Source organism: Heloderma suspectum, chromosome 4, assembly GCF_057233095.1.
Source record: "Heloderma suspectum isolate Gila_16-S chromosome 4, 16-S_ref, whole genome shotgun sequence".
Classification (NCBI taxonomy): Eukaryota; Metazoa; Chordata; class Lepidosauria; order Squamata; family Helodermatidae; genus Heloderma; species Heloderma suspectum.
The window spans coordinates 170,774,022-170,801,268 of NC_139461.1; the positions used below are offsets into that span (position 1 = coordinate 170,774,022).

The following is a 27,247-nucleotide window of genomic DNA, read 5'->3' on the forward strand; positions in this document are numbered from 1 at the left end:
AGTGCTTTTTGTTATCTTGCTTCCAGCATTCTATAAACTCTTTACTTTCCAGTAGAAACACTACTGAAAATACGCTGGCTTTTGGGGGGGTGGGGTGGGGTTGCTCACCTTTCTAACAGATGAAAATACTGGGGTGACTTCCTTCAGATAGATCAGTGAATTTCTACTGGAAAACGTGGATGCCAGACTTTGGCCTGGTTCCGGCCTAACAGTAAGCTGTGGTGTGGCATTATGAGGATGAGCAGACACAAGCCTCAGGCCTTCACACTCATCCCACTTTTCCCGTGTATGCGAGAGCAGATGTGAACAGAAACTTTAAAGCAACAGCAGTTTCCTGATACATCTGAATATGAGAAACTGTGCCTTATTCAAACCACAGTTCACTAACCAGGACATTAAACCACAATTTGATCCTGTTTTGATTGAACTGACTATGATTTGAACAAATCGGTTTCCAGTATTTGAATGGACCAGGAACCTGCAGTTTGTCCACAAGTATGACCAGAAGCTTTTAAACTCATGTTTAAACTTCCCTCATGTGCAAAGGGCAGGAAGCATGTGAACCTGAGGTCTGCGCCTGCTCATGCTCATAAAACCAAACCATGGTTTACTGTCACATCTGAACTGTTATAGTTTACTGTTATTGCTGTGGGTAACAAGCCACCCTGGCTGGGTCCACATGAGATGACAAGCCGTTCAGCCGTGGGTAATTATGTTAATCCCCCTGGCACGCACAGGGTGGTTAACAAGCCACCATGGCTTGTTAACCAGCTTGCGATTGTGCGAACCAGGCCAGTATGAAAAGCACAATATTTGGACCTTCTGTGGATTTTACAGGTGGTTACAAAATTTATATATCTTATGACATATAGGTCACTTAATATTTCTAATGTTTTTATCCCATATTTCTATATAAAATTTAATCAAGGGAGCTTACAAACAAGAAGAAACTATCTCTAATGCAATTAGTTAAATTTAAAGCAGCAGATGCAATGGAATCCATTAAAAGGAGTCTTATCCTGAAAAAGCCTCTGAAATGTAGCCACCCTCACTGCTTGCCTACTGAAGAGTGTGTTGGGACTTTGCAGTAGGTCTTTCTTGCTTTCTTTAGTGCTGCTTTATTTAAAAACAAATTGTGCATCCAAAATAGGTATGGATTTCTTTAAAAACAGTATCAGTAATTATGTACACAGTGACATCATAGTGTCTCGCCTCAGTTGTATTCTGGTTAGCTTTGTAGAAAACACAGGAGCAACAAGGAGGAAGCTAAAGTTATTTTTGCTGCTGCTCCCCAAACTTCTGGGTCTTGTGCAAAGTGGGGGGTGGGGAGAGAAGAACAAAGCCCCTGTGGGCAATATGCATGTTCTCCCGCCTGTGGACAGAATGTGCATCTCCCCAGAGAAGACATTTCCATTTCCCCTATCCCCTGGCACAAGAGCTAGAAACATGAGTAGCCCATATTTCCTTCCACTTCTGCTTCCATCTTCGTTTGTCATCCCCTCTGATTTCTTATCTCAGGCAAGGAATTGCTTGCTTCCATAAAAGGCATACCTTGGAACTCCTTGGCCTCTTGTCAGTGCCTAGTTCTGGATGTGCGCCTAGCTCTTGTCTCCTACAGTAGCTTTTTTTTCCTGTTTTGGCATTTTGAAACCCTTAAACCTGATCCCTTTATATACTTGCATATAATATCTTCATGGTCTCACTGAATTTCTCAGTGATGTTTCTTCTTCCCTTGTGCAGTGCCTCTCATTAATACCCAGATCTACTTTCCTCTTCCCTTGCTGCTCTCTGTTCCAACTATTCCCTCGATGTTTCTTACAGAAGTGGCAGAAGAACTTGGAAGGACAGCATCCTCTTCATCCATAGTTCCATATTTGCCCCGATTACCCATGCTTCCTTCCAAGACCAGGACCTTGAAAAAACAAGCAGAAAACAAAGAGAATATTGAAGGAGCCCAGGAGACTGTAGAGCATTCTGCTTCCAGCTCTGCACCAGGTATGCTGGGTATAACAAATCTGAGGCTTTATGAGTACTACATCTTGATAAATGAGATCTCCAGTGGTCCAGGATCTGGCCCCTGGAAGGCTGTGTCTTAAAGAAAGGACTGGCGGCACCTCACTCTTCCTCTTGGGACTAATTCTTCCATTGAGGGACATCCAACATCATATGAGCAGAGTTCCCCTTTCTCTCCTCTCCACCTCCCTACACCCCTGTGCCCTCAGATCTGCTCTGGAGGGTCCCCTACCTTCTGGAGCAGATTTGGGGTGGGGGTGGGGACATAGGGTGCTGCAGGGGGAATGTGTTCTGCTGGTGGTATCTATTCCACCGATGGATGGATACCCCTGAATACTGCCCTTTGTGGAAGAAAGAAGCAGACATATACCAGCTACTCAGCTTACAGGTTGGACCATTTTAAGCGGGCCACGATGATGAAAGAACAGGTGAAGAAAGCTTAAAGAGAGCTAAGAGCTGCAGTTGAGCTCACACTCTTATTCCTGGCATGTGAGTGGCTGGTTAGAGCAAGCTTCATTGTTGTGTCGCCCTCCTCTCTTCACCCACACAAGGAGAGCAGAATGCCAAAGAAGAGCCATGATGAGCACTCCATACTTATTGACACTGTTTGAAAGCACATGTGGAATTAACATGGGCAAAATAGGATAACGTTCACAGCAAGCAAATTTTGCTGTTTAAATTACAAATGTAATACAGGAAGAAGCTCTTAAATTACTCTCTTGGGTAATGTAGGAAGTTAAAAACTTTTTCTCAGAGTGGAAAAGTTGGTTTGCTTTTCCCCTCTAAATATGAGGACTTTGAGCAACGTAAGTATAGGTGCTGGAAAAGTTGCCTTATATATGTAGTCCACCACAAAATGGGTGAAATGAACATGTATCAGTACATGCCGGGTAAGGAATGCAGACTAAGAAATGGAATCTAAGGAAGGTGCAGAGGGGGGCTGACGCTGCTCTGTAGAACTCAGTGGGGTTGACTGAGAACAATGTAAGTGGATTGCAGTCTTTGAAGCAGATGGAAGAGGTGAAGCTGCCTCACATCCCAGAGGTTGGGGCTATCAGTATAGTTCCCCAAACTGCTAACTGCCCCATGGCAGAAGAGTGACAGTATCATATGTGTGCCTGCAATTTTTCCATTGAGGATAGGATTTTAATTGGGAAAAGAACATGAGAGAAAGGGTTAAAACCCCTCCCCCCAACATGGGGGCCTGCAGCTGTTAGTAACTTCTTTAAAATGGTGATAGATCCTATTTCTGTCTAGTGACACCTTAAGCAACTCTCTGCAATAATCCCACACAGGGTAGACAAGTTGCTTTGCATAGCTTTGTAGAGTCACAATTCCAGGCTTTATAAATACCTGGCAACATGGTGGAAAGTGTATATTCTCCCTCTCTTTTTAGGTTTTATCAGAAGCACACAGCAGACCAGTGGATCCCCAGCACTACCTCGCAAGCAGAGAGACAAGTCACCCAGTGGCTTGTTAGAAGACCCCAGAGAGACAACCTTTACCAGAGACAGAAAAGGTGGTTTCTTTAGCTCTTTTATGAAGAAGAAAAATGCCCCCACACCTCCAAAACGCAGCAGCTCCTTCCGCGAGATGGAAAATCAGCCTCATAAGAAATATGAGTTGACAGGTAACTTTTCAGCAGTTGGTCCTTTGCAGCATATTGATGGATTTTCGTTTACCCCTTCCCAGCAGGATGGAAACCTTTGCTCATCCAAGTGCTATGTGGGAGGCTTTGCACAGCGGAACTTCTGTGGCGATGATGGTGGCAGTGGTGGCACTAGCAGTAGTGGAGGCACAAGCACTGGCAGCGGGTGGTCAGGCATCACAGGCTTCTTCACCCCACGCCTGATTAAAAAGACACTGGGTTTGCGCGCTGGGCGGACCACTGTTGGTGAAGAAGCTGCAAAGCCTTTCCCCCGGTCCAACTCTACATCTTCCATGTCCTCAGGCCTTCCTGAGCAGGAGAGAATGGCCATGACCCTTCCCCGAAATTGCCACAGGTCAAAAGTCCAGCTGGAAAGGACAGTGTCCACCTCCTCTCAGCCAGAGGAGAACACAATCAAGCCCAGCGACTTGCTCCCTAAAAGGTGTGAAGAAGTCCCTACTCTGACCAGAGACAGACCAAAAGCCAAACTTCTGCCAAGAGGTGCCACAGCTGCTCCTCTCAGGGCCCCTTCCGTGGAGGCAGCTGTTTCAGAGAAGGACCTTCAGGGGCCAACAGCAACAGCAAGCCTGAAGAGCAAAGAGAAGAACAGTAGTACACGTCAAGGGTCGTCGGCAGAAGGTGAAGAAAAGCCAGGCTGGCCTTCTCCAGCCAAGGCTGCAGCAATACTTCCAACCACTCATAACCACAAAGTGCCCGTCCTCATCTCGCCCACTCTAAAGCATACTCCAGCCGACGTGCAGCTCATTGGCACAGACTCTCAGGGGAATCGGTTCAAGCTCTTATCTGAGCATCAGGTCACTGCTTCCAGTGACAGGGACAGGCCCAGACGCATAAAACCAAAGTGTGCTCCACCACCACCACCACCAGTCATGAGGCTGCTACATCAGGCTCCCACGTGCTCAGACACAACAGATGAATTGAATAACGGAGCATTGGTACAGCATGGGCAAGAAGCTGGTGAGGGCAACAAAAAGGCAGTGGCAGCACCTGCCGGTGGAAAAGTCGGAAGGCCCATAATGCCTCCACCTCAAGTGCCTCTGTCATTGTCTTCCACCTCACCTGCCAAAATAGCAAATGGCACAGCAGGAGCCAAAGTAGCGCTGAGAAAGACCAAACAGACAGCGGAGAGAATCTCAGCAGACAAAATCAGCAAAGAGGCGCTGCTGGAGTGTGCGGACCTCCTCTCGAGTGCCATTGCAGAGCCCACCACAAACAGCCAGCTGGTGGACACGGGGCACCAACTATTAGATTACTGCTCAGGCTATGTGGACTGCATCCCCCAAACACGCAACAAGTTTGCTTTCCGGGAAGCTGTGAGCAAACTGGAACTCAGCCTGCAGGAGCTGCAGGTGTCCTCAACAGCTGCTAGCGTGCCTGGAGCAAATCCTGTACTTAATAACTTATTGTCTTGTGTTCAAGAAATCAGTGATGTTGTCCAGAGGTAGCTACTGTCAAATCATCTGGTTAGGAGGAAAAAATGTACACAGAGTGGAGGGAGAAGGGTCAAGATAACTTCTTCCGTTGTTTTTTTTCCTCCTACATTGATGCTTTTGAATGGAAAGACTGATACTTGAGTAAGTTTTATGTGAAGTACCTCAGATCACTGAGCTCTCATGTTTACAGGTTCATCTCAGTACATGGGGCAGATGGGAGGGAAGCCAAGTTTTATAGGGGTCATATAGTTGCAGCTGAGAAGGGCAGAATGTCAAGAATTCACCCTAGCCAGTAAATACATCAACAAAAGGGGAGCTTGTGCTTTCATTCCGCTTCCAGGAGGTAGAAGAATTGTTTTGGGAAGGTCCTGCTCTTCTCTGTGATGCTATCCAGTTGACCAGAATTATTGGAGAGGGGGTGGGGGTTCCTTTTCTGCACTACTGCGTGTTTTGACCTCCTGAGACCATGGCAGAAAGTTTCAGAGGCTCCATTGGAACTGGGGTTGATTAACCTTCCCAAGAAGATGATTAGTTTCGGGGAAGGTCCATTGTATTAAAATGACGATTGGAGCTGCAGGAAGTGGTGCATTAGTCCACCTGGTAGAACTTCTGTAGTGTGTTTTGCTGCTGCAATCAGAGATGCAAAAACTGAGCTGATATTTGAAACGCATCCCTTTTGTCATCCTCCCCGCGTCTTTTACCACCCACACATCCACTCCTTCACAGCTTCTTAAGTGATGGTTGGGCAGACTTGCCACTGGATTTCACACGATCACCCCCCTCAACTGGCTATCATCACCATTTTGGTAGTGTAGCAGGGGTATCTCACCTGGGAATCACTTGAGTCGCTTGGGGATGTAGCACAAATTTACCAGCATGTGTCCAAAAGCTCTTAAATGATGTCTGTTTTTGAACTTTGGTACAACATTGGCTCCTTCTCTTTTGATAAACCTTGAGGGGCCACCTTGGATTAAAGGCATTGCAGAATGCTGCTGCTGCTCTCTACATTCCTTTAAAAAATAATATGCTGACCCTAATCCAGCTACTTTTTGAGGGAACCAGAGACCTGAGGCCATAATGTCTGCTGCTAGGGTTACAAATGAGCTCCTAGAGTACCTAGTCAGTGATATTACTATACCATTCATATTCAGACCTAGAAGTTTTGTCCTATTCAGAATTTCAAGGCATGGTTTGGTTTTCCAGGAAATGCCCTGCATATATAGCATTACTGGAAGGAAAAAATCCAATAGGGTAGAAGAAAGCCCCCCCACCCCCCATTGCACACTTGAAAGGGTAAGGTGTGAAAGATCCTAGCATGTTTGGGGTTCAGTTCAGACCATGGCAGTGTCAGTCTTGACATAGTGGAGGCGTATACATGCTCCCTTTTCCCATCATGGAGATAGCTTTGCATGCTGCAGATACCCAGTTTGCAGTTGCCCCCATTCTTTTTGATCAGAAAAAAGTGGGGCATCTACATGGAGCTCCAGCAATAATATGACACTCTGGCCCAGTTCACACACTGCAACAACCCATGGTTAAGAAACCGTGGGATGTTGAAAATGAAATGAGAGTGAGCCTGGCTGCCCAGCCTCTCCCACTTCAATAAACAACCCAGGGATGCTCTATTCCTGGGTTATCGTGATGTCCAAACCCAGAGCTATGGGTTGTTGACTCTCCCAACAACCCAGCATTTCAAGTTCAGATGTCACAGAAACAACCCAGGAACAGGGGGTTCCTGGGTTGTTCTATAATCCAGATGCTAAGTGGAAGCAGCCAGTTAGCAGGATGCCGCTTGCTTGCTCCCACTTGATTTTCAACAACCCACAGTTTGTTAACCATGGGTTGTTATGACATGTGAACCAGGATTATTTGAGCTGTGGAGATAGTGGGATGCCCACTCCATCATGCAAGCCATTGTAGCCAGGTAAGTGTGCAGAGCAGACTTCGATTGCCCATCCTGTCTTCTGCGATTCTTCACCCTCCCATGAGGAAATCCACAGATTTAAATAATATCTACATATCTACCTGTTAGACTTAACTTAAATAGTATGTATAAAGTCTGCAGCGTGCAGCTTTTCATGAGACATCTCTAAGAAATGCAAGAACATGAAACCTCACTGTTGTCTGGTATACTGTACAGAGATTTTTCCCGTCACTCAGTCCTTGCTGAGGTCACTGTATTGAAAGGCTGAGAGAAACTGGATTTGCCCTGATAAGTAATGTATATTTCTTAGGTATGGGAAGGGAATTCATCCTCAGAGAAATCAACCAAATGAATACAAGCCTCACTTATGCTCTTGACTATGCATCTTCCCAGGATGTACTTGGTGGGAAGGGGGAAGATACGTAGATCTTCTGCCCCCACACTAAAAAAATCAGCCCATTTGGCCCTGCCCATTTGTCAGTACCTTCTCATCCTTTGTTAGCAGCTTTGGTCTAATTTTTTTCAGGGTCTGATTTGCTGTGCACCTTAAACTTTTTAAACTTGGCAGTTTTTTTAATTTAAAGTGTTGAGAGTTAAAAATTTAATGCTGTGTTGCTTGTTTTTATATGGAGCCCTCAGTGTTGGGAGAAGGATGTGAAATTGTCATGCTCTGGTGCTTTCTCTTCGGTGGAGCGGGGTAGCAACTTCTCCCAGGATTTATTGGGGAACTAGAATGACAATAACTCTGACAAATTACTCTTGCTGCTTTAATGGATGCATGGTGGTGGGAAAATGAAAGGGACCAGTTTGCTTCAAAGTTCAGGCTGAGTGAGCCCAAAGCAAAGAAAGTGAGATTAAGAGCCTGTCTACACATTATATTCATTGTGAAAAGTAGCCATGGGTAAACCATGTTCTGAATCTTGAGAACACTGATATCTCCCCTGGAGACAGACAAAATCCTAGAAGGGATTTTAGGCAAACACACAGGGAAGTGCCAGCAGCCATGTTTCTCTCTCAGTTGGTTCTCTGTTCATCTCTTGTTAGTGGAAATGTTCCTCTAGGATTTGGGAGAGAGAAGAGTGGGAGAAATTAGCCATTGAACAGAGACACGTGTGACCTGCAACAAAATGCTGCAGTGTGGAGTGCCCCCTCTTCAGGATTCCAGTCCCTCCATTCCCCGCACCCTCAAACAATTAGTATTGCATTCCGTGGCCACTAAGCATGCTCAGTCTTCACTGGGATGTTTTGGGTGTGTCATCCCCCCCACTTGCAAGGGGTGGATGCTAATTCTTCCATTCCCTACATAATCACAGTCATTCTGTGTTAAACTTTAGAGAGCCTGCTAATGGAAACTAGAAGTACTGCTGCATCATTTTCTACAGCCACTTGTTGACAAGGTTGTCTGCAGGTCCAGTGCAGAGCTCTGGTTGGAGCATGCAGGCATCATCTCAGCATTTCCTTTCATGTCCTTATTATCTTGGTCCTACATAAACTATTCTTTGAAGGCACAAAGTTGTGTTCCCTACCTCAGGTGATATGTGAAGTGAGGCAATTTTGAAGGAGATGCACTTTGGGTTGCATTAAATCCTTTTGAGCACCAGTCACTCAAAAGCAGGGCCACTTTTATGTTTTTGCATAAGATTGGAGACTGCCATCTTGGAGCTTTCTTGAGAGGTTTACAGCAAAGCGAGAGACCAGCATCCATTTTAAGAGCTACCTTTCCTTAACTGGAATGAAAGGCATAGCATAGATGTACTTCTGGCAATGCACCATTTTGAACTTCGTACCATGTCTAGATGTAGTTCTAGAAGGTATTTTAACTGTGGTTGAAACAGGATGGAACCAAGCTATTTTTCAACGATGTGTTTCCCAAAAGTACACTATTTATCACCAGATGGAAGATAGTGCTCAAGGCTGCTCATCTCCAAATAGCACAGAGACTAAAGCCTTGTCTTAACCCTTTGGTTTTCTCTTGTTTTTAAAGCCTGTTTGATCTTCCACTTTGATTCCTTCCTCCGTTGTCAGTTTTCTTGCTGCAGGGGTGTAAGGGGCAGGATCATTTCTCTGCCATTCTGCACTTTTGTAGTTCAGCCACTCTTGTCTACTTTGAGTGAAAATGTTAAACCTCTCAGATCCGTACTTTGGCTTTTCAGAATGAGTTTATCATGAGTGACCCTGGGATTCGCGGCCATGGCTATTTTCCTTCCAGCCAGAAGCATTTTGGGGGTCTCCCTGGTGGTATTGAATCCCTCTGAATAAACCACACCAGGGCAGTTCAGTGTAGAGAAAGATAAACTTTTTTATCCCAAGCCTTTTTCAGGAACCAGTTGTGTCTTTCCCCCCACGTCCTTGATTGGCTTTGATTCTTGGCTGTCCTCTAACTGCAGTCTTGGTAGTTGGATTCATTATACTCGAATGGCTCAAATATTGAGGGACTGTGAGGTCTGGCAGGAAGGAGAGATTGTGCATACAGCATGAATGGCAGCAGCACCCTGCTAAAATCATAGGCTGTGTATAAAGAAAGGTGAAGTCCTTGTACAAGAAACGAAACTGTGATTAGGAACCATTTGCACTGTCTTTGCAGGAAGCTAGTATAGTTCATGGGGAGGGGAATGAAATCACAGCTTAGCATTTGAGGAATCTTTTGTGAGAGAACTGTGCTCCTGGATCAGTGTAACAGTGCAACATGCGTGTGTCTTGTCCGCATGGATTGCTTTACTACTGACTCCAGAGTTTGTAGGGAAATCATGCCATTCACACTTGGGTTTCTCTTTCTACATGATCCCTGTGGCCAGATACCCTTGTAAATGTAAAGAGTGAACCAGTCCCAGTACATTGTTTCAAGTACTTCCTTGCACAACTTGTATACAGTTCAAAATAGATTTGCTGCACTTTTAATTACAGTTAGTGGGAGGGAGGCTGCTGCACCCACATGCTTGCATTTTTAAATTGGGGGGGGGGAGAACTGTGGCACTGAAATTTGGTCCTTAAATCAACCTCCCTGTTATCCACAAAAAAATGCAAGTTCATGTTACGAAAAAACAAGCTGGTCTGAGAAGCAGACAGCTACATAGAATCCACAGGAGGCCTCAGCCAAGCAGGGGAGATTCTTGAGCCTGTGGACTTGTAAAGTGGGGAGCACTGTCTTGCTCCTTGCATTAAGGATTGCAGTTTGCAGGAATATTTCCCTGATGCCTCTGGCCTTATAGTAGGGTTGTAGATAATGTATATGTTCTCTAGGAAGGTTTCCATGTTGCACCAGCATGCGATGACACATGCACGCTGCCTGTGGACTGTTTAATGAGTAGGAAGTTCCAGATTTCTAAAACCTACTGTTGGTAGTAAATAATCAAAGCACTAAGCTTGGAAGTCATTCCAAACAGGTTATTGCCTGGAAGGCAGCAGGGTTTATGCAGAATCTGAGGCTGGCTGAACAGGGGCATCGGTGGTGTCAAATCGTTGCTCACTTACTCAAAACTCTCCTTGAGTGTTTGTCAAAAAAGGGAGGGGCTTAATTATTCCCTTAACTCCTCCATCCAATGTGAAAAAAGGAAGTTACTCCTACAGTAGCTGGGTCCATTTCTTACGTATAGTGGAATCTAACAGTAAAGTTTCTCCCATACTGTTACCACTTTAGGATGCATGTTGGGGATCATCAAAAATTCTATCAACATACAAAACTCAGGTTTTTGAGAAATGGGTTCAACTTAGCCTTTCTGACGTGCTATTTCTTTCTTTCTTTTAACCTGAAAGAATATGCAACCCCCCTCCTTGTCACCTCAGTGGCACAGTCTAGGAAATGCTTTACCACTTGATTTTGCTGATTTAGCAAACTGGCCTTAAGCAGTAATTGAGCATACTGACCAAATCCATCTCAAACGGCTCCACCGTTGGAGCACAGAGTCCCCAAACAACTAGCAAATACCCGTTTCTCGTCCTTCATGTGAGGCACAGCTGTGATTCAAAGTACAGTCTTGGGAAATGCCTAAGATGCTCACTTTTTGCCACCTGTTCCCAACTCAGTACTGTATACAGTTGGCTTCTGCGCAACTGGTTTTGAGTAATGCTCGTGAGATGAAAATGTGGCCTTTTCCTGGATTCCATAAGGGTAGCATGTTAGGAACGCCTAATTTCTCTGCAGTTGCCTAGGACAAAAGGCCTCAAGAGTGTGTGGTGCAAGGGGGAGGCTTCCAGGGAGGCGGGTGGGAGGAGAGGGGGAAAAGATGGTTTAAGGATTCTAATCAACCTGGCAATCTGTTAGTTGAAGTCACTGAGGAGAAAATTGGAACTGAAATCACGCTGATCACACACAAACCCCACACTACCAGTGTTGTCAATTGTTTTGTTTTTTATTTGTTGTAATATATTTGGTTTTTTCTAATTTAAATTCTCACTATTGCCTGACTGTGAACTGCAAACAGTGTTAACTTGATGTAAATAAAGGGCCCTTAGAGATGGTGCCCCTGCCTGTTGTTCCACAAAGATTTTTGCCAATTTGCATTTTGTTTTAAATAAAAGTTGCAATATTTTATTGGCAAATAAGCTTTGACACATGATGCTTTGGGGGGGTGACATTTAAGAAAAAATGTAAAGTTTAAACCTATATTAAAATGGGCTAGCTCAGCAGTAATATAGCTGAGATGTATTTATGGGGTCAGAATGGATAATAAAAACATGGGGAAAATGGGTTGGGAGTATATAAGGCTAATACCTTTGTTGGATCTTACTAACCAAGCTGTTCAAACCTGAGGAAGTAACAGTGCTCTTGGGATATTGTGGAATAATATTTTTTTCCATTTTGGATGCCATGATCTCAAAAGGCCAGTTCACATTCAGGAAGCCATTCAGAAATTGAAATTGGTTCTGCAGAGCTACAAGAATGATAAAAGCCAAAAGGCAAGGCTGGTATAATCTTGTAACTAAGCAACTGAGCTACAAATGATATCTCTGTTAAAAATCTCACCTCTGCCATCAACTTAGTAGATGGTCTTAGGGAAGCTACAATCTCTCAGCCTGTCCTCCATTTACAATATAAGGGCAGTAATGCTTGCCCATCTTACAGGGTTGTTGTAAGGGTTACAGCAAGATAATGTGAAGGTCTTTGAACACTTGAAATCACTATACAAATGAGATTATATATACTGAGTCCTGAGGAAAGGGCCTGGAGAATGATCTGAAAAGTCACAGTGCTTTACATTGTTGAATGTAAGCATGTTTAAGCCTAGACTACCTAAGAACCCTAAGTAAATCACTCTTGAGGGGGGTCAGCTAGATGTGACTTTAAGCATAGTTTTAATTCTCGTGCTTGGGACTGGCCCGTGCCTCTCTTCAAAAAGCAGCTGTAGGGCCCTTATCAGACCTTCCCCCTGCACTATTTTCTCACCAATTGCCCTTCTGCCAAGTTTCTGTCTATCCTGTTCATTAAATTACCAGGTCCAAATACCCTTTTTTAAGTGCTTAGTCACATCACATTTGACACAAAGCTTATATATATACAAAGTCGTATGTATATGGGTCATCTCCGGAGTTTGTGTGCAAAAGGTGGTGGTGCTTTAGGCCTTGTTAAGCCCCAATCCCTGTTAGGGTTTCAGTTGTCATATAATGTAATTTGCCTGCCTATTCTCCCCAAAAGCCTGTGCTATGCAGTTAACAATTTTATCATTTTACCAAGAGGACCTTCTCTCAAGGCAGTGCTGCTTATGTATCATGCTCGTATTTTGCTGCACCTCAAGCAAGCTCAGGACAGCACAAATGGCATCGTCCCAGTTATAAATGGCATAAATGATCCCATTTATCCTTGCAGCAAACCTGTGAAGGATGCCTGTGAGTGGAGGCCTGCCTGTGAGCTTAACAGGATTTGAATCCAGGTTTCTCTAATCCAAGTCTGTCCACATCATCACATTGGTGGAACTCTACCCAACAGTGCCCCTTCAGCCATAGTCTGCAATAGTGGAACTTTGCCAGGTTGCCAAGTCACTCTTATTTTTCATTTGAGGTTTTCCGGCACAAATCTGTGCCAGACGTCCATGTGTTCAATGGCCCAGCAGCTGATCACACTTCTGGGTGTGGTATTGAACACCAGAGTTATGTTGGAAGGTGTCCTTGACCTACAGGTCAGAGTGTGATTGCTCTGCATGTGCAGTTTTGTTCTTTCTCCCCTCCCCAGTTGTGGATGTTTTAGCCTTGGTCCCACATGCTTTATCATTTGGCAGGAAAACCTAGATGGTAAATACAACCTTGTAGTATTTTCTCTCGCTAGCAGTAATGAAATGTGATAAGCAAATAGAGCTAGTGAATCTCTAGACTACCCTTTTTAGCTGTGGCCTAGGTTCTCTCTACCGCCATTCTAAGGTACCTCTTTGGAGAAAGTCATCTGCAACTCAGATGGAGATCATTGCAAGTTGTAGTTGCACATGCATGTACTTCATTAGATGTTACACAGATGAGAATATGGAGAAACAACGGGTCATGACTTCACAGCACGTGCAACTGATACCTACATACAGATGGTGCATGATTTCCTACCTTGTCACATTTTGAGATGAGTGAGGTATCATCTTCAGAATTCGAGAACAAAAGGCCTAGTTGCTGACAGCTGCGTCCTATAGCACTGAGTCCGAATTTGGATTAATGCAACGTGTATGGTGAAGTGGGGTTGCGCCAGCCCCACTTGCTGGGGATGTCTGTCCTGCCTCCAGGCCTGCTGGACATCCACGCATGGGTTAATATTTGTGCAGGGCCTTTGGGCAGCAGCTTGAACTGTGTGCTCATTAACATACATTGAATTCTGCAAACAATTGCACAGTTCAGGCCTATGTACAGAAGCCCTAAGCCAGGGATGGGAAATGTGTGTCCCTCCAGATGCTGGACTGCAACTCCCATCATGCCTCACCACTACCAGGCTGTCCAGGGTGATGGGAGTTGCAGTCCAGCAACATCCAGAGGGCCCACATGTTCCCCACCCCTGCCCTAAGTAAACCCTACCCTCATGTCCGGGAGGCTGAGCGGCAGGTGCATCTGGCCAGTGGGGGGGCTGTGCTGCCTCTTGGAGTGGGTAACTGTGCCATGTTGGTGTGCAATACCAGCAAACACTGGCTCCTGCAAACAGCGCTTGCTGTTATCTTGTGTTGACTGTAAGCTTATTGCTTAAGTTCAGTGCTGAGTTGGAAGTGCATGGAGCCGGATCATGCAATTTTGGCTTTTGTTCAATGGAGACCAGTGGCTCTGATGTCAATGGGGCTGTGACTCCACTCTGGGTTTCAGTCCGGACCAGCCAGAACTCTAAAGGAGCTATCCAAGGTGCTGAACCTATTTTGAGAGTGGGGTTCAGTACCTTGGACAGCTTCTTTAGCATTCTGGCTGGTTCTGACTGAAAACCAGAATGGTTTCACAACCTTACTGAAATTGGTACCACCAGCCTCCACTGCTTTTCTTACCAGTTCTCCCCATGCACACCCAACATACATACCTTGAGTAAACTAGCATAGCCTTCTGCGTTTAAACTCCTTGGCAGAAAAATTGTAATCAAGAATTGCACATGTGCATTCTTCACAGGGTCCATATGCTCAGGAAAGCAGCAAGCGACTGTAGTTTTCCAGCGTATTCAGCAGTGCCCCTGTGTCATTTAAAAGCAGGATCTTAAGTCCTTGAAAACAACGCCTAGTACCATGCCTCCAGGTTGGGTGCAAGATACCTTATTCATGCCTAATCTCAGTACAAGGATTCTGGAAGAGGAAGTAGCTTGTATTGCAAGCCAATGCTCCTTGTTCAGTCACTCCCTGAAGGAGCATAGCACAAAGTCATTTATACTTTCAAACAACTGCTCAAAGCAATTTCAGTCCTGAAGACAAAATGAAGAAGTCTTACTCTTCGTACAGTTGGGAGTTTCTCCCACCACGAACAACCTAGTTACCTGCTCAGTGCTAAGGATGAGAAGGATTAGCTCAAAAGTCCCATTTTATCTTCTAAAATTGCACTTCTGCCTCTTCAGCAGTACCATTAATGTAGATTCCAGCTACATAGTGTTTGCTTCTTGATAATGCCTCCACTTTTCTGATGCAAGTTCTTCAGTATCCTCCAATTGTAGACTTCAACTTTCTCACTTTTTTCCAGCCCAGCAGCCCCCACATGGCAGGGAAGTTTAATATCCAGTTGCAGTGCAATTAAATGTTACAAGGTACCTGGCCCTTGTACAAGAGGAAATAGAGTAGGCTGTGTTGCAGTCCTTTGTGCAGCCAAACCCTCAGGACATCAGGGGAGAAAGTAGTTTATACGTTGTGAGACTGACTTGCAACCCTGGGCAGAGAATAGTTTCTCCTCCTTGGGAACAAACACCATCATTCTTGCGACCTCATCCAGCACCTTCTCAGTGAACTGAAGGTCCCGGGCTAGGAAAGCATCCCGAGCACACAGCTTCACATGGCGGTACTCCAGGGGCAGGAAAGGTACCAGAAAGTCTATGAGGTTCTCTTCTAGAAGGTGGTTGTGGGCATAACCGGCTTCTGGAAGAAGAAAAAAAAGTATAAGGTATGCATGATACAGATCTCCTCTCTCTCCTAGATAAGGAGAGATAATGGCAACAAAGGATGAATGTCAGAAAATACAATTATGTTGCCTGATAGAGATGCTTCATATGTTAGGAGAACAACAAAGGGTCTTGCAGAACCTTAAAGAGCAATACATTTCTTACAGCATAAGCTTTCATGAACAAGAGTCCACTCCATCAGTTGCATGAAGTGTTATCCTAAGCAGTGGGTAGATGGAGGGAGGGAGGGAGGAATAAACAGGTCAGAGGGAAATGAAATGCAGAAAGCACAGCCAGCGATAATTACATTATTAACACTGCATGTGTTAATTGGCTTACCAAGGCAGGATGTCTGTGCCATCACAAACAACTGTGGCCACGGTGAACAATGTAGTAATCATGGTCTGTAAAGTCTGCATTTCATTTCCCTCTGACCTCACAGTTTGCTTTCCTCCACAACCCCACTAGAACATCTGTATATATACCAGCAGCTCAGGATAACACTCCATGCATTTGCTGAAGTGGGCTCTTGTAATAGTGCCATAATATGCCATAACAAATTAGTCTTCAAAGTGCTGCAAGATTCTTTGTTATGCTGTAACAGACAAACAGCTCCCCCGCTGAGAATTCATACATTAGGCATTTTCAGCAAGGACCACTTAACCTGTATGTGAGATGGGCCATTTCACACATTGGGTGAAATCCAGCAGACCTCTGCTCATGCGATAGGACCTCCCAAACAGTCCCCCAAGTTCCCTCCAAATTTAGTCCAGAGAGACCCCCAACTCTCTGGAGCAGATGGGGGGGGGGGAATGTTCCACTGGTGGATGGATAAGATTGGATGCAACGCATCCTCTAAGAACAGATTTACCATTATTGACAAAGAACCTTGTCCAGTTCTCTTGTCCACTCCTTGCTTTCTGTGGAGTGGACCTAACTAAAGTGTTTTTATTTTACATTTTGTACTTAGATGTGTACTTTTGACATGTTCCTTGAAGAACGATACCTCTTCTCCCTACAGCAGGCAATTTTGAAACTGGCAGGACAGGGCACATCATGTGCACACATCACAATGTATGAAGCAGGGTGTTTTTAAACATGTGTTTTTAAAATAAGGGTTTTGATACAGCTACACAATGCAGTCTGTATGGGGAAATATGAATGATGTGAGAAGCAGTCCTTACAGAATTTCTGGACCGACACCCCCTCTGCTCCCAAAGGCTTGCAGTATTGCATACTATGTCAGAACAATAACCCTCTCACCTGTGGTTTCCAGCAGCTCTGTCCTCAGGTGCTGCTCTAAATACTCCAGCGTGATTTCCTCTCTGGATCGACCGGCTCGCCAGAAATCTAGGGCCACCTCATTGATGATATTGCCACCAGTGTTACTGGGTGGGGAGAAAGAACATTATTTCTGTGTTTGGCCAACAGGATTGAGGGTTCTCAGTGAAAATAACTTCATCACACAACCTGCCCCGCCTTTTTCATGGCACCATTGGGGCAAAGCTCCTAGACTTTCCCTAACTTCACGCTTGGAGTAGGAGGCATACCCTATTCCAGCCTCCCCCAAACTGGTGCGCTCCAGATGTTTTGGACTACAACTCCTTGACCAGGTTGACTGGGGCGGATAGGAGTTGATGTCCAGAACATCTGGAGGGCACCAGGTTGGGGAAGCCTGTCCTATTCCATCGTTTTAGGAGTCCTCTCACCACCCTGGGGACCACAAGAAGCCTAGTAGAGAGGTAGAATCCAAGATAAGCCATACTTATTTTTATTTATATGCTGCCCAATAGCCAAAGCTCTCTGGGAGGTTCACAAACATTAAAAAATTAATCATGGCTAACTTGTCCTATTCATTTCAATGGGTCTACTCTAAGTAGGATTTACATTGGATTTTATCATAGAGCCCAGGATTAGGGGAAAAGGACTAGCTTGCAAAAAGTTACAGCTACCTTAATACTAACAAAATACTTGAACCTGTTTCAACGGTTTGAAGCATGCCATATGTATCCTTGCAGCCACCTTGTAAAGGAGGTCAGATTATTACCCCCATATTGGAGATTGGTGTGCTGAGTCTGAGAAAATAGTTGTTTGCCTAAGTTTGTTTTCATGGGTGTATGGCTGAGGTGAGATTTGAACCAAGGGTGCTTTACTTGCACCTTGACACATTGCACCACATCCCAGCACTGAGGGATGCAGCCAGGGTGATGGAATGTCACAGAGGTGGACAGAGCGTGTGATACATGGCATGGTTAAACTATCAGGCCTAGAAAGCGCTGTGCTTACTTAGGCCTAGACAAAAAAAAGGTTGGACATTCTGGATTGCTGTACACCAGCCATCCTGACTTGTTGCTCTCCAGATGTGATGGATGGTAGCTCCCAAAATTATGGGCTTCAATATCCTTATTACTGCCCCCTTGCACGCCAGGTGAAAGGAGAGGGCAGCCCAGAAACTACTCATGGAAGCGGCAAGAAAGGTGTGTCACTTCCTAGAAACCGCAATCGGATGCGAAGGGCGCAGGCCTTAGGAAATGCTGGGAATTGTAGGACTTTTTTTCTGTCTAAACGTACCCAGGATTGTGTCCTAACTTATGGAAGTCTAGATGCATTTCTAGATTTTCTTGCACATATTTTTGCGCTGGCCAAGAGCTGCTCCTTCCCAAACTCACAGCCTTTTAATACTCTCAAGAGCATCTGGAAAAGACAATCCTCCATTTATTCTTTGATCCCCCAAATACAAATAAAGCTTACCTAAGGAATAAGAAGATGGACCGCCGGTAATCCACTGTGTCGATGCTGTCATAGTGATCCACATAGGGTTTTAGGGCATCAAGGAGGCTGGCATGAAGCTTCTCTGCCTCATCAAAGATGAACAATGGCTGTTCGCAGAGTTGCACCATCTCGCTGATCTGTTTTGCCAGCTCGACCTGAGAGGCCGAAGGAAACTGGCATGAGTTGCACCGCAGGAGATTTATTTAATAGTTTGATGTCCTGCTTTTTAGGGGACAACCTCATAAGGTGGCTTACAACAACTAATACATGCAGCATCTCGGACAGCAAAAACTTTAAAAACAAGCCACTCAATTCAACAACTAAAACAGCGGCAGAAACACAAAGCCAGCATAAACCCATCAATAGTAAGCTAAGCAGAACAAAACAGTTTTTTAAAAAGCTGCCAGTGAGCTGGCGGGGGTGGGGGATGCGCATGTACTGGGAAGGGTGTTCTACAGATGCTGGCCCACCACAGAAAAGGCCCTGTTCCAGGTACCTGCCAATCTGATGGTTCTTAGTGTCAGACCAGAGAGCAGGGCCTCTGAAGCTGACCACAGGCCATGAGCAGGTTCACATGGGTGGAGGTTGTCCTTTAAGTAACCTGGTGCCAAAGTGTCCAGGGTTTTAAAGGTCAAGACCTTTAAATTGAGCCTGGAAATGAATAGGCAGCCAATGCAACTGGTCTGGAATTAGTGTATAGTGTTTTCTGAACATCTGGCTCCAATAAGCATCCTGGCAGCTGCCTTCTGGACCAGCATGAAGTTCTTGAACTGTCTTTCAAGGCAGTCTCATGTGGAGAGCGTCACAGTAATCTCGTCTGGATGTAACCAGGATGTGTGTAACTGAAGCCACATCCTCTTTCTCCAGATAGGGTCGCAGCTGGTAAACCAGCCTAAGGGTACATGCCTAGGCAAGTTTAGAGAGAAGTCCTAGGACTCCCAGCATCCTTCCAGCCAGACCTCCACCAGCCAACATTGTACAGATGCAGCGGTGGTGGTGGCAGTGAAGTAAACGTCCTTGGCCACCATCACAGCATAGGCCTTATAACGGGCTCTAGGCTGTGTTTAATCAAACCGTCCTTGCATCTTCCACCCCTTGCTCCCCATTTGTCAATCCAACTGTTTCGTTGCCCTCAGATCCTCTGATTTCCTAGGTGCTGAGACAGCTCTGGAATTGGGGAAAGTCACGTGGGAGAGATGGTATTGATGGCCCAGCATACCACAGGGAGACCCGGATCTCAGCAGGACCACCGGTCGTGTCTGTGGGAAAATCCCCCAGAGATGCCAGGAAACCATCTGGACGCACAAGGCTTTGAGGACAGACCGTTAAGCACGGTCCCCCACCTGTGCAGAGGCAGCAAGCAGTCCAAACGTGACCAGACAGCGATCTGCCCATGACAAGGGAATCACTATTGACTCCCACACCCACAGACCACCCTCCCTGCAATCAGGACATAAAACCAAGTTCCAAACACCTCCTGCCTCATGGATCGGGCCAGATATAACCTAGGACAGACTCATGAGTGTCATGGCGACCATGAGGATCCAGTGCTGCCCCAGTCATGGTGGCCTTGGTGTGGATGTTAAAGTCCCTGAGCACAGTCTTGGGGGGAGAGGGAAGGAGGGAGGTAGTAGGGTGGACATAAACAGAATCCCAATCCTGTCCCAAGCCCATTGCCAAGTAAAGACATTTGGAATTGGAACGCTGCTGGACGGGGGGCCCGGTCAGAGAGGTGGGATCTTTATGGACCAGAGCTGCCCCTGCTTCCCACCCTGCAAGTCGGGATTGACGCTGCGCTTGGACACCTGGCTGACACATCTGGCTTCTAACAGCCCCTTAAATATGAAGAAGGAAAAGATATGCAGAGCAGGCAGAAGCCAGTACATAGCGAGGCAGAACAGATGACACCCTAGTCATGTGGGTTTTTCCTTCAAGCTTGGCCTGCCCCCAGGGCTCAGGCTGGAGAGCAGCACTGCAGACATCAAATGAATATGGATTTGGGGGATGGCGAGATTTGGGGGATAACATTGCATCATACCAGTCTCCCCCAACCTGGGCCCGTCCAGCGACCACGCTGGCTTGGAATGATGAGATCTGTAGTCCAACGCATCTGGAGGGCCCCAGGTTGAGGGAGGCTGCATGATACCCAGGAAGGCTAGAATTGTACCACGGACCTCTGGCTGCAAATTGCAAGATGTTAAGAAGCAGAGATGGGCACTCCCTCATCACTGGGAAACCCCAAAGCAACGATGCGCACCAGGGGGTTTCTAGCTCACTTGGCATAGTGATTTGTTCTCCTCCTGAACCCCCCATTCCCATCCCCTCACCTTGTATATGTCCACGTATTTGGAATAGGGGAAGTGAAATTGTGAGATGAAGACTTTGACGCAGTCACTCTTCAGGCCGTCCCGGTAAAGGTGTTCTGCTATTATCCGGGCCGCAAAGTTCTTGCCCGTGCCAGACCAGCCGTGGAAGGAAAGGGCCAGCGCTTTCTCGGGCTGTGGGGTCTCCAGGAAGCCTTGAATGGCCTTCAGCACAACGTCTTTTGCCAGGTGTTGTCCATGGAGTCTCCTGCTCAGGTCCAGCTCCAACCCTAGTGGGGGGGGGGCAACGGGGGGGATCACTTGCCTGTCACTTTGGAGCTAAGAGAACAAACACAGTGGAGGAAGGGGTCACTGCTCGAAATTCATCCCCTAAGATCAGGGCTCTGTGGGCATGTATGTGGGGCTGGTGTGGAAGCACTGAAAAGCCACGAAGTGTAGGGGTGGCTCCAGAATCCAGTTTCCAAAGCATCTTAGCATTCATTCTTCCTTCAGAAAGTTTCTAGCCCTTATGGCTATGCATGTTTTATGTGGGTGAGCAATGCCCAGTGACACTGCAGCAAACAGGGACTTTGGCTGGTGCTTCAGTGCCCTGTGTAGTCTCTTGACCTTCCCAAAGATTTGCAGAAGCAGAATAAATTACGAGCAGGTCAGGCAAATGTGCATGGTTCATCTAGGCTGCAGAATTCAGCTTGCTTTGTCACAGAATTTGCGTTGCCTTGTTGGAGAAGTTTAAGAGAGAAAGAGAATATATATATATATATATATATATATATATATATATATATATAAACGTGCAGGCTGTAAGCAGCTCTGCTTCGTATCATGCCAGGTCCTCTGCTTGATTTATTTATTTGCGCTGCAAAGAACTTGAACTATTCAAAGGGATCTCTGTCCAGTTCTATCGATGGGGCAAGGCCACGACAGGCTTGATCTGAGAGTTGCTGCTTTCTTGTTCAGCCCCATCCAACTGAAGTTAGTTGTGACTTGGTCCCATGGAAAGGAACAGGACCGAAAGTTCATTATTAAGTTGCTCCATTGATTTCAATGGGACTTAGTTGGGTCTGACTTTAGCTGGACTGCAGCCTTCATGTTTTAGTCCTCAGAAAGATCGAATGAGACAGGGTGCAACTGCACAATTGTTGGCCAAAGCCACAGAGGCAATGCTTAGTACCATGCCTGGGCTGAAAACCAACCTATTAGGATGTAGGAGACAGATGGTAATCCAGGTGTGCTTGAACCTGGAGGGTTCACTCTCCCCAAAAGTAAGGGCAGAAGTTGCCAAGGGCGCTATCCTATGCATGTTTAGACAGGAAAAATTCCAACAACTCCCAGCTGTGCTGGCTGGGGAATGCTGGGAGTTGTTGGGACTTTTTTCCTGTCTAAACATGCATAGGATTGCACCTTAAGGAACATATACCCTGATCAATTTGGCAGTTTTAAGTAAGGAGCTGAACCTTGGGCGTGGACCCCCTCAGTAACTTAACTTCCCTGAACTGAGATTATTAATAACCCCTACCTGGACAGGACTCCGTTTTCAAAACTTCCTGGCTGCCAGAGGGTGGATATGGGTCCAACATTGAGAGGGTTGTCCTTATACCTCCAATATCTTATACTGGTCTTCCCCAACCTCGTGCCCTCCAGATGCGTGGGACAGTAGCTCCCATTATTTTCAGATGCTGCCCCGATGGAGTGCTCATTCTGTGGCTTTGCCCCATTGAAATGCCATCTGGACTATGCAGCAGATGGTCATGGAAAAGCTGGAGGAACATTTAAAGCAGGGGAAGGCAAGCCGGTGCCTTCCAGATGGTTTAAAAATTATTATTTAATAGACTTATATACTGCTTACCATATTTAAAAATGTCTCGGTGATTTTGGACTACAATTCCCACAATCCCTGACCTTTGGCTATGCTGGCTCAGGATGATGGGAGTTGCAGTTCAAAACATATGGAGAGCACCAGATTGCCTGGTGTAAAGCAGGGGTGGGCAGAAAGTAGAGCTGCAGTTCTTTGGGACTTCAACTCCCAGAAGCCTCTGCCGGTATGGCCAGTGATCAGGAATGCTGGGAGATGAAGTCTAAAACATCAGGAGCTCTACTTCCTGCCCACCCCCGGTATAAAGGGCCCCACAGACGGACCCAAATAAACAGGATTGCCTTATGGCTCCATCCCAGTACATCCAGCTCTTGTTATTATTGAAAGTTCTGGCTCCCAAGTGGAGGAAGAGTGGTTTTTGTTGACAAAGTGATAGAGGGCGACTTCAGTGTGTGGGGTTGATGATGGGATGGACTCCCAAAGGGAGAGAGCTGGGCTTTCCTGAGCACCCAGAAGGGCTCTGCACTGCGGGGGAGGCAGTGGCAGTTGAGAGTGTGGTCTTTTAGAGAAAAATAGTATTTTGCAAAACAAAACCCCAGCGCCCAAAGTCTCGCAGGTGTGCTAGAGCCCTCAGTGGGGGTGCTGCAAGCTGGGGGAGTTATAATGAGTCCTCTGGGAAGCAGAGTCTTCACCTGTGATGTTGTTGGTCACTCTGCAGTCCCCTGTCACACAGCACTTGCCAAAGCTGCAGTACCAGCTGGAGACAAGCTTGCTCATGACAGGCAAACTCCACCCTAGAAGAAAGTGGGCTGTGATTAGAAAAGAAAAAAGTGAGCTACCCCTCTGCCCATGGCTCAACAAGGTTGTGCTTCCCCCCCCCCTTTCTTATTCGTCCTTACACAACAGCTTCACAGCGGTGGCTATTAATATTCCCATTACACTGCTGGAAAAACTGGGTCACAAACTGGCTTGGCCAAAGCAACCAATGCTCCTATAGCAGCTCTAGCTGTCTTCTTCCCTGCCTCCTTCCCTTTGTGCTACTAGGAATCACTGAGGCTTCGGGGATGAGGAGGGACGAAGGCTGGGGATAGCACAGATATCCTCCCTTCCCCATGCCTGCTTTTCCTCCTCTCCGAGCTCACGATTGCAAGCTCGTGGAGGCTGCTGGCACGGTTCTCTCCGCGCCAGCTACGAGGGGCTCAGAAATCTGGGTCCAAGGTCGGGCCGCTGTCCTGGCCTTGGACCCAGGAATCCAAAAAATCCTATGGACCCCAAACATTGTCTAGGATTGCTCTCCCTGTTACATTTCTTTCTGTAACAGATGCAACATGCAAGGCAACATGCAAAGCATTACAAAAATCATGGATAAACCGTATGTATGTATGTATTTGTCATTAAGCATATATTAAAATAGCAGAGAAGTTATACTATATAGTAAAAGCCTGCTGAAGTCTAGGGAGCATATTTACTTGCTCATTTAATCAGTTTCTGCTGGCCACTTCTTAGAGGCAGGCATGATCCTGTTCAAAGGACAAATTAAGTAACAGTTTGTTTCTAATATTGATTCATTGTCTGTCTGTTAAAATGCCCAGTGTAATATATAATACTAAAATTAGTGCAATATGCAATATATGTAAAATAATACCAAATGCACCATCACAATTATAAAATGTCACAAAAAACACAAACAGAAACAATGATCCACCCGCTGCTAGCAACACTCAGAAATATAATCTGAATCAAGGCTCAAAAATATAATCTGTACAGATGGACACAGACATGGGGTTGGATCCAGATTTAAGATGGATCAACTGGGCTGGTGGAAGTGGACTTCCCTGCCCCTCCTTCCCACAGCAGCCCCCCCACCCCCAAAAAGTGCTACACAGAGTCAGGAGAGCTGAATGGGGTGAGCTGTGGTAGAGGAGGGAGAAATCCTCCCAAACTGGGTGATGGGACCTTCCACAAGCAGGGACCTTCCTCTCGTGGAAGGCGGATCCTGGATCCAACCCACGCAGTGCAGTTCTCTGCATATTTACTCACAAGTCAGAAGTCTTTGGTAAGTGTCTTCCCCAACATGGTGCTGTCCAGATGTGTTGGACTCTGACGCCTGTCATTCCCATCCAGTACGCTGGGAGCTGTCATCCAACACATCTGGAGAGCACCAAGTTGGACAACGCTGGTGTACAGGACTGCAGCCTTAACAGGCGGCCCCAAGCGAAGAGAGAGATCTGCCAGAACACACCACCGGGCACTGTTCAAGGAACTCCGCGGAATTCTATGAAGCAGGAGCCGTCTCTTGGAATGGGTGCGAGCTCTGCACAAGCAGCTCTTGGGGAAGACCTGCCGGCGCCTTACCTTGCTGTTCCAGAATGACTCGGCTGCCTCCTCCTTCCCGCTCCTGCATCACCGCCATCTCCTCCTCCTCCTCCTCCTCCTCGCAGTGCTCCTGCCCGAACCGGCAGGCCACGAAGTGCCAACAGCTGCTGGAGAGGGCCCTCACGGCGCCCAGGTGGCTCTCCAGTCTCTCGTAGTGCTCGCGCAGCAGGGCCCAGCCCGGCGCTGCCTCCCTGCGCTCCCGGGGCCCGCCCCGCCTCGCCTGCCCCTGGGTGCGCGTCCAGGCACAACACAGGCAGAGACACAGCAGCGCAGCTCGGCGCGCCATGGCCCCGCGCGCGCCTGGGCCAGCCGCGCACCCCGACCCGCCGGCCTCCCGCTGGCGACGGCTGTGCCCCCGCCGGCCCTGAAATGCGGAGTCCGCCCGCCGCGGAACGGCGGCCTCGCGCCCTATCTGCCTCCCGCCGGGGTTGCCCGGGCTGCCGAATGCCTCGGCGCGGAGAGGCGGCGCTCGTCTGCGCGCTCCGGCGCCGGCTGACGCTGGCGAGGAAACGCTCCCGGAAGCCGCCTGCGCCGCGGAGACGGGCCCCGCCTCTGCTTCCCTCGGGGCGCCCGCGGTGGCGGAGCCCCGCTTGCCTCGCTTCTCCCGTCTGCCCTTCGCGGTCAGGCCGGTGTCGGCAGCCTGGCAAAGCCCCGTGTGAGACAGGCACCGCGGGACGCCCGTGTAGGGGCGCGCCCGCACAGGCTCCTGTCACGGCGACGGGCGGTCGCTTTAAGCTGCCAGAAATCTCGTCGTTCTCGCCGCGACAGCCTAGCATGGCCGCCCCGCTGGAGGGGGCAGCGGGAGAGCGTGTCGCGCCCCGGGCAAGGGCGCCCCCCTCAGACGGGGCCCGTCCTCTCTGGAGCGTGCAAACGGCCTCCCGCGTCGGGGAGTAAACGTGGGTAGGGGGTCTGAAAGGGGACTTGCTCTGGAAGTCTGTGCAGGTGGGAGGCTAAGGCGGCACTCTGTTGCAGCTGTAGCCCGAAGGGGTTGGAAGGGGTTGTGGCCTGCTAGGCGGAGTACTGGATGAGCCGCTGAACAGAAGTGATACGTTTCTGATACCAAAGGGTAGATGATTGACAGGGGGGGGTTGGGTTCCCCCATGCATTTGGGGTTCCCAGAACCACCTGGCCGGACTCAGTGGATCTTGGGTCTGCGCCAACTGGGATCATCTTATAGTCTTATCTCCCTGGACTTGCATATGAGTAATATGGAGCGTGAATGGGGTGGGGAGATGTCCAGTTGACTTCTCCCCTTTGCTGTAATTGACGTAACAGGCATGTATTCTACCAAGTTGAACGCTGAGTTCATCATCATTCTGGCCTCTCCCTGCCCCTCACACCCAGTGCTTTTGGCAGACTTCCTAGCTTTTCTTTTAAACTATTTTTTAAATACTTTTTATTCAATGTTTTATTGTTATAAATGAAATAAACAGTTGTTGTTGTTCAGTCGTTCAGTCGTGTCCGACTCTTCGTGACCCCATGGACCATAGCACGCCAGGCCTTCCTGTCCTGCGCTCTCTCCCGGATCGTGCTCAAGTTCATATTCATTGCATCCGTGATGCTATCTAGCCATCTCATCCTCTGCCATCCCCTTCTCCTTTTGCCTTCAGTCTTTCCCAGCATCAGGGTCTTTTCCAGGGAGTTTTCTCTTCGCATTAGGTGGCCAAAATATTGGAGCTTCAGCTTCATTATCTGTCCTTCCAATGAGCACTCAGGGTTGATTTCCTTTAGGATGGACTGATTTGACCTCCTTGCAGTCCAGGGGACTCGTAAGAGTCTTCTCCAGCACCACAGTTCGAAAGCATCAATTCTTCGGCGCTCAGCCTTCCTTATAGTCCAGCTCTCACAGCCATACATTACTACTGGGAAAACCATAGCTTTGATTAGACGGACCTTTGTCGGCAAGGTGATGTCTCTGCTTCTTACTATGCTGTCTAGGTTGGCCATAGCTTTCCTCCCAAGGAGCAAGCGTCTTTTAATTTCATGGCTACAGTCACCGTCTGCGGTGATCTTGGAGCCCAAGAAAGTAAAATCTGTCACTGCTTCCATTTCTTCCCCTTCTATATGCCAGGAAGTGATGGGGCCACATGCCATGATCTTCGTTATTTTAATGTTGAGTTTCAAACCAGCTTTTGCACTCTCCTCTTTCACCCTCAACAAGAGGCTCTTTAGATCCTCTTCGCTTTCTGCCATTAGGGTGGTATCGTCTGCATATCGGAGGTTGTTGATAATTCTCCCAGCAATCTTAATTCCGACCTCTGATTCATCCAACCCGGCATTTCTCATGATGTACTCTGCATATAAGTTAAATAAGCAGGGTGACAATATGCAGCCTTGTCGTACTCCTTTCCCAATTTTGAACCAATCGGTTGTTCCATGTCCGGTTCTTACTGTTGCTT

General features: G+C 47.2%; 2 protein-coding genes across 7 annotated transcripts in view; one reads left to right on the forward strand and one right to left on the reverse strand.

Annotated features, from left to right (window-relative positions):
- The window catches only part of ABL2 (ABL proto-oncogene 2, non-receptor tyrosine kinase), a 70,433-nt gene extending 62,792 nt beyond the window's left edge, over nucleotides 1–7,641 (forward strand). The window contains exons 10-11 of one of the 2 annotated variants that reach the window (XM_084851241.1): nucleotides 1,741–1,995; nucleotides 3,410–7,641. In XM_084851241.1, coding sequence (XP_084707367.1) covers nucleotides 1,741–1,995; nucleotides 3,410–5,127 — 1,973 coding nt within the window. In that variant the 3' untranslated portion in view covers nucleotides 5,128–7,641. The remainder of the gene's footprint in view (nucleotides 1–1,740; nucleotides 1,996–3,409) is intronic. The other variant, XM_084851240.1, reaches the window with a different exon arrangement.
- TOR3A (torsin family 3 member A) lies at nucleotides 14–25,538 on the reverse strand. 5 transcript variants are annotated; one of them, XR_014790399.1, is made up of 7 exons: nucleotides 24,828–25,235; nucleotides 23,165–23,266; nucleotides 20,663–20,928; nucleotides 18,315–18,490; nucleotides 16,827–16,951; nucleotides 14,508–15,540; nucleotides 14–1,912 (listed from the first exon to the last, which is right to left on the reverse strand). XR_014790399.1 is itself a non-coding variant. In XM_084851245.1 (6 exons), exons 1-6 carry the CDS (start codon nucleotides 25,132–25,134, stop codon nucleotides 15,290–15,292), a joined length of 1,227 nt encoding a protein of 408 aa, XP_084707371.1. In that variant the 5' UTR covers nucleotides 25,135–25,538; the 3' UTR covers nucleotides 11,398–15,289. The 5 variants fall into 5 exon arrangements, 3 of the variants coding, with proteins under 3 accessions (XP_084707371.1, XP_084707370.1, XP_084707369.1); XR_014790400.1 differs by having other exon boundaries at nucleotides 1,110–1,912; nucleotides 14,508–15,537; XM_084851245.1 differs by lacking the exon at nucleotides 14–1,912 and having other exon boundaries at nucleotides 11,398–15,540; nucleotides 24,828–25,538.
- Nucleotides 25,539–27,247: the final 1,709 nt, after the last annotated feature.